This window comes from Camelina sativa, chromosome 20 (genome assembly GCF_000633955.1).
Source record: "Camelina sativa cultivar DH55 chromosome 20, Cs, whole genome shotgun sequence".
NCBI classification, from domain to species: Eukaryota; Viridiplantae; Streptophyta; class Magnoliopsida; order Brassicales; family Brassicaceae; genus Camelina; species Camelina sativa.
The window spans coordinates 29,182,712-29,189,885 of NC_025704.1; the positions used below are offsets into that span (position 1 = coordinate 29,182,712).

General features: G+C 37.1%; 1 protein-coding gene across 1 annotated transcript in view; it reads left to right on the top strand.

Annotated features, from left to right (window-relative positions):
• LOC104771973 overlaps positions 2,639-7,174 on the top strand; it is a 9,628-nt gene continuing 5,092 nt past the window's right edge. Inside the window, exons 1-12 of the mRNA XM_010496609.2 lie at positions 2,639-2,804; positions 2,989-3,934; positions 4,167-4,282; positions 4,499-4,707; positions 4,996-5,115; positions 5,211-5,339; positions 5,429-5,554; positions 5,721-5,776; positions 5,880-5,979; positions 6,317-6,434; positions 6,602-6,811; positions 6,938-7,151. Of these exons, the coding sequence (XP_010494911.1) occupies positions 3,168-3,934; positions 4,167-4,282; positions 4,499-4,707; positions 4,996-5,115; positions 5,211-5,339; positions 5,429-5,554; positions 5,721-5,776; positions 5,880-5,979; positions 6,317-6,434; positions 6,602-6,811; positions 6,938-7,151 (2,165 nt within the window). The 5' untranslated portion in view covers positions 2,639-2,804; positions 2,989-3,167. The remainder of the gene's footprint in view (positions 2,805-2,988; positions 3,935-4,166; positions 4,283-4,498; positions 4,708-4,995; positions 5,116-5,210; positions 5,340-5,428; positions 5,555-5,720; positions 5,777-5,879; positions 5,980-6,316; positions 6,435-6,601; positions 6,812-6,937; positions 7,152-7,174) is intronic.

Genomic DNA, 7,174 nt, shown 5'->3' on the forward strand with positions numbered 1-7,174 from the left:
TTATTGTAGTCAGATATCTGAAGCCTACCCATAGTTAAAACTGGTGGTGGTGTTTGGTGATATTGATATGATTACAAGCTTTTTGCTTTATATATGGTTTTTGAATATTTTGATCGTCAAAAAAAATATGGTTTTTGAATATTTTATTGTCGGTTTGTCTGAAATTAATGATTCGGTATATGTGCAAGTTTTGGTTCGGGATCCGTCCATGGCTTTATGAAGTTGTCCATTTTGGATTTCAAAGTTTCTCGTTAACACTGATTAAAACTGATTTCGATCAGTTTAATACGGTCTAGGTTTAGATTTAGATTCGATTTTATATCCTCAAAAATATCCTCAAGTTTAAAGTTAATATATCCGAGGTTGGTCTGGTATGAATTGTATTTGGTGTTGGGTAAGGTTGTTTGGATAAAGAAAATAGCCGACATGGTTTTTTTGGTCCTTTTTGGCTTTTGATGAAAATGGATTGGGTAGCATAGACTAATAGTCACGAAAACGTTAGATTTTGTTTGGACGGAGTATTCGTGTCTTAGATGGGTTCTACGTGATCATGAACACATGTCATGACGAACATGCGACGGTGATGCTCATTGTTGGGTCCACAAGTTTAAAAATCGTTTTCCCGAACGACACGAAACGCTCTTTGTATTTCTGGTTTAACCTCAAACAGACAAGAAGAAACCCTCGAGGCTTCTCTTTAGCTTTGGCTTTAAATTCAAATACAAAACAAAAGAGAGAGAGAGACACAAAACTGAAAGAGACTCTCTCTCACAGACTGGAATATATTTTTTTTTCTTTGAAATGAAAAATAAAAAATATCCCGAAATGTGTAGATAGATGCCGTGAACTTTATACGTGCTTACTCGATTCAGGGTATAGTTGGCCCTTTTGAATCAATATCTTAATTTTCCCCCTAAATATTGGCTTTTGTCACGCCTCATATTTCCTCTTTATAAACTACTGAAACATGCCAAAAAAAGGAAAATAATTTGAAATTTAATCATATAGCTCAAATTTTTTTTCTTACTCTTATGATCTTATCTACCAATTTATATTCGAGTATATTATAAGGATTGATATGAATCGATGGAGTAAACCGTCTCTAATATTTTGAACCAAATTGGATATTTATTTTTTTCTGTCAACAACTAAACTAGAGATATACAAATATTTTTTGCCAACAACTAAATTAGATATTTTTTTGGACTCAATTCTTTAATTTTGGTTTTCCTACTATATTATTATCTTTGACCCGCCTCAAGTATTTTAAGAGCTTGACTGGTTCTCCCGCTAGCTCCCGCAAACGCTGCGTTTGCGTTTGCGGGCGGTTGCTAGCGTTTGGGGCCAATCACACAAATCGCTCCCAATCGCTTCCAGTCGCTCCCAATCGCTCCCAACCGTTGAATTCCAAAAGCTGGTTCCCGCAAGCGTTTGCGGTTGCGGGCGTTTGCGTTTCAAATTTTTTTTTTTTTTTTAGAAAAAATTTGAAACAAATCAATGATAATGAAATATATTTTATATATATTTTTTACCTAACTATTTTATTCATTAAGGATGAGAGAAAATGAAGTACGGATAAGATTAAAAATATTAAAAAAATAAATAATTGGAAGAAAATAATATTTCAATTAACAATAACCCAGAAAACTTGATGTAAATTTAATGGCACATCGCACATAAGTTCAAAAAAATCTAAATAAATATAACGTTTCATCAGAAATTTAAGAAAATAAGATTATTTGTGAAAAATAAAAACAAATCACGAGTGACTCTTCTCAACTCTCATTTGATCATTACTACCGATGCAAATACTGCCCCACAAAACTTATTGAGTGTGTGAGATTTAAGAAAGAAGATCTACGATCTAAAACATATGTTTTAGTCATTTATCAAATTACTTAATTAAAGTTTTGGTAAAAATCCAAATGCATAAAGTAATAAGTATTTCATTATGAAATTTATTTATTTTTTAATAATTATTTTAGTATTTTTAATGAATTTTAATTATAAATCAAGTTTAATAAAGTTTTTGATATTTTAAAACATTTATATAATTATATATCACATTTATTATGTTCCAACCGCTATTGCACCCGCTGGTCAACCAGTCGTAAACCTCCCGCAAATGCACCAATTTTAAACCGCTAAACCAGTCGTTCAAAACGCTTAATAACGCTTGAAACCGCAATCGCCCGCTTCCGCAATCTTCCGCAACCGCAACCGCAGCGTTTGAACCAGTCAGGCCCTAAGTCTAAGATATTATAGTACGGACAAAAGAAATTTTGTAACGGTTGCATCACAAACCTGCAGACTCAGAAGGGGTAATCTCGTGATTTGTGGGAAAAAAACAAAGGGCATTATGATTAACTCAAGTCATTAATTTCACCCAAAAAAAAACACTCAAGTCATTAAATTTTGTACTAATTTCAATCATACAAAGCAAATCAATTCTTTCCAACTGAATTATGTGATTTTTTATAGATTACACACAATAATCAAATTTACTTAATGTGAAATTAATAATTTACATAAACAACTTTGAATGAAAAAGAAAGTAAAAAATTATTTATTTCTTGGAGCAGAGGACAGCTGTACATTAGATTTAAGCGTAGCTTCAACTCCATAACAGTCCTCTCTCTTCTCTCTTTCTCTCTCTTTCATACGCTGAAGGAAAAGAAAAAAAGAAAGGGAAAGCGAAGTAAAACAGAAAAAGACCATCTCTGACTCTCACCACTTCTCCTTAAGATCCCAAAAGCTTCATACTGATTTTTTTCCTTCGTTTTCTCGCTCGATTTCTGAATCAGGTTTAGCATTTCTCCCACTCTCCTCTCTTTGCTTTCTTCGTTTCTCTGTATGTTGTTGGATGACGTATCTCTGAACTCTCTTCGCGTCGCGTTGTTGCGTACTCATTGTTTTTTCCGCCTTTTTAGGTTTTTTTTTTTCCTTTTTGAAAATTTTCTTATGCGATTGCTTGCTTTACTGTTGCAGAAGAAGAATCTGTTCAGATTTTGTGGAGGTTGTTGGTGAATTCAGAGATTAGTTTAGTCTTTTTGTGGAATCGTTGCGGAATTGAACTCAAGCGACTGAGAATTGCGACTTCTTAGATGTCGTCAGTGTTGTTTTGGTTCTCTGGGACAGTGTGCGACTGATTTTGGATTTCGTTGGTGATGCTTGGATTGGTGTTCTTGTGTGTCTTTTTGGTTTCCACGCCATGTTTCAGCTTATCACAGTATGGGGGGGACACTGAATTTGAGAGCCCTTTGAGATTGTTTTCAGATGTAGATTCTGGGAATTCTAGTGCTCCCAGTAACGTGACTTGTCAGGACCTGGATGGTGTTGGCTCGTTGAATACCACTTGTACAGTGAACTCGAATTTGCGTTTCGATTCTGATCTTTATGTTTATGGAACGGGCAGTCTGAACATACTTGCCAATGTCTTAGTTGATTGCCCCATTGAAGGATGTATGATCACCTTCAATGTTTCTGGAAATATTCATGTGGGTCAATCAGCAAGAATCGTTGCTGGTTCTGTGGTTTTCTCTGCTATCAATTTAACAATGGATACCAATTCTTCTATCTACACGACAGCATTGGCTGGACCACCTCCTTCTCAGACTAGTGGAACACCGTATGGTACTGATGGTGCGGGTGGAGGCCATGGTGGGAGAGGTGCTTCGTGTCTCAAGAGCAATAAAACAACCTATTGGGGTGGTGACGTTTATGCTTGGTCGTCTTTGCATGAACCGTGGAGCTATGGGAGCGAGGGAGGTGTTAAGTCCACTACGGAATTCGGAGGCAAAGGTGGAGGTCGTGTCAAACTCCTATTGAATGACACAATACATATGAATGGAACTGTTTCAGCAGATGGTGGTGATGGTGGACAGGAAGGGGGTGGAGGATCTGGAGGAAGTATCTTTATTCATTCAGTAAAGCTGTAAGTTCATGCTTCCCATTTGAGTCCTATCTTAATCACTTGCAAATTTTGGGTATACTTTCAATTTGATTTTACTATCTGTTTAGTGCTGCAAACAAATTTCTGGATATACTTTGAGATTGATCTTACTATCGGATCTTGTCATAGGAATGTGGTATATCAAGGGTTTTGGATGGTCACTTGTTAATTTTGTTTCAGTTCAATCTTTCTCATGTATCATTTGAATATGCAGGAAGGGTTACGGTAAATTATCTGCATCGGGTGGGAGGGGATGGGGTGGAGGTGGTGGAGGAAGGATCTCCCTTGACTGTTACAGCATACAAGAAGATATCAAAGTTCTTGTGCATGGTTTGTTTATCGTTTGCTACCTTTCAGCGCTTATGCAAGTGTTCTGTTTTAATCGTTGCTTTCAAGTAGTTTTTATAAACCATATATTTCCCTTTTCCCTGTTATAAGTAAACTTGATGTCCTTTCTTGTTTCCTGTGGTTATAGTTCTTTATATTAGGCTGTGTTGAATATCAGCAGTTAATCCATACAAAATTATCTGGTTCTATTCACTGTAGGTGGCGCAAGTATCGGGTGCCCCAAAAATGCTGGAGCTGCTGGAACGTATTTCAATGCAGAATTAGTTAGTTTAAGGGTTGGAAACGAAAACATGACTACAGAGACAGAAACTCCGTTGCTCGACTTTCCTACAAGACCTCTGTGGTCAAACATCTATGTAGATAATAATGCAAAAGTTTTAGTCCCGCTGCTATGGACCAGAATGCAGGTCAGTTAATTTTCAGAATTTCTATTTTCTTTTCTTTTGATATAGTCCTGAATTGTCTTCTCTCCCCTAATTCTTTTGTGATCCGTGTAAACCTTTTTTAATCGAAGGTATATACCATAATATGAATGCTCTCTATATTTTTTCTTTTCAACAGTGACCTTGCAATTTTACAGTTCTTGATCTTATTAAAGGATGCTTAAATAGAAGCTCCTTCGTCTCTCTTTCTTTAAATATTTTTACGGTGGCACTACCCCTAAATGTTTTTTATTTATTATTCTGATTGTAAAGGTCAGAGGTCAAATCAGTCTTTATCGGGGAAGCAGCATTGTCTTTGGGTTATCAAAGTATCCAATTTCAGAATTTGAGCTTGTTGCAGAAGAGCTTTTAATGAGTAACTCCGTTATAAAGGCAGGTTCTTGTTCCTAACCATTCAGCAACAATCTTGTTTCTCGTTTACCATCCTGCTCCTCCTATATGCTAAGTTATATTGTCCTTAAATGAAGGTTTTTGGTGCATTACGACTTGTTACGAAGATGCTGCTCATGCTGAATTCTGTGATTCAAATTGATGGTGAAGGAAACCCTGCGGTGCCTTCCTCCGTCCTTGAAGTTCGCAACCTTGCAGTTCTAACGGTAAACTTGTAAATTTAATAATGTCTTACTTCCTCCCGTTGGTTTGATTGGAAGACAGATTTTGAACTTTTGACTTTTTCTTCTTGTAGGAAAATTCCGTCATTACTTCTAATGCGAACTTGGGTGTATATGGTCAAGGAATGTTGACGCTCACTGGTCCTGGGGATGCAATTAAAGGCCAGAGACTTTCCTTATCTCAGTTTTACAACATAACTGTAAGAAACTATTCTTTTAAAATGATTAATGTCCAACTTTTGTTAGCTTATATATCTGTATGTTATTATGAGATCAGGTTTCTGTCTGTCATTTACAAACATTTACATAGGCATAGTCATCGGTGAACTATGAAAACTCTTTTTTAACAGTTCCTCAATTTTGCAGGTTGGACCCGGGTCAGTACTTCAAGCACCACTTGATGATTACGAAAGCAAAAACGCGTGAGTATGACGTCCTATACGCTTACATTATTATTATGAGGGTGGTTAGTGCTAGACTTAATAATTGGAACGCTTGTGCTAATAATCTCTTTCTTTTTGACAGGGTTACTCGGACCCTTTGCGAGAGCAAGACATGCCCAATAGACTTGATTAGTCCGCCGGATGATTGCCATGTCAATTACACACTATCGTTTTCCCTTCAGGTCTGTTTGATAAAGAAGTATTTTGGTGGTTCAAAATTATCTTTCTGGCACGAGTTAAATTTTGTGATGTATATAGACGTTGTACTGCGTATTAGGTAATTACGCAGGTAAGAGTCTAGTATTGGATAATTATTAGGCTGAACGAAACTGTTTGCTAAAATAAACCAAACAATTGGGAGTTTCAATATTCCTGTAATACCTCTAGTTGTGCATAGTAACCTTTTTTGTGGTACCCTCCTGGAGTAAGAAAAATTAGACTTGATTGCTACTTGTTAATGATTTTCTCTTATTTTTAGCTTCGAACTTTTCATAATTCTTCAACTTATTCATTTTCTAGATATGTCGAGTCGAGGACATTCTTGTGAGTGGTCTTGTGAAAGGAAGCATAATTCAAATCCACAGGGCGAGAACGGTTGTAGTTACTAATGATGGCTTGATCACTGCATCTGAATTTGGTATAGAAACTATGAAAATCATTCTTGTGTTCACTTTTCAGCAAAGTTCTATAGCTGTATGCCTTTTCACTGCAGAGAGATTCTCACTAAGTCGTTAAAATTTTGAATAGCTTTCTTTGTATTCAATAAGATAAATGTGGTTTACTGTACAAAAATTTCTATGGCAGGTTGCAGTGGTGGCTTGGGGAAGGGTCTTTATTCAAATGGGGCTGGTAGTGGTGCTGGGCATGGAGGAAGAGGGGGATCAGGCATTTTCAATGGGAGGGTATGCAACGGAGGTCATACTTACGGCGATCCTGATTTTCCCTGTGAGTTGGGGAGCGGAGCAGAAAGTCCAGATAAATCATATGGGGATGTGACTGGTGGAGGGATGATAGGTCAGTACTTATCTATTTTTCTATTATTTTAAGAAAAGCTGGCAGCCAGTGGTACCCATTGATATATCTGTTGACTCATCTGGCACAGTCAAGTGACCTATACATATTTGTTTTCCACCTTTTCAGTTATTGGCTCCATCCAGTTTCCTCTTTTCATACTTAATCTGAGTGGATCTCTGAGCTCTGATGGCCAAAGCCTTGGGAAGCCAATAGTGAATGGTAACAGATCTTTGGTCGGCGGAGCTGGTGGAGGATCTGGTGGGACGATTCTTCTTTTTCTTCAGATGCTTGAGCTCTCAAAGAATTCGTCTCTATCAGTTCGAGGGGGGCGGGGTGGCCCTCTTGGGGGTGGTGGGGGTGGAG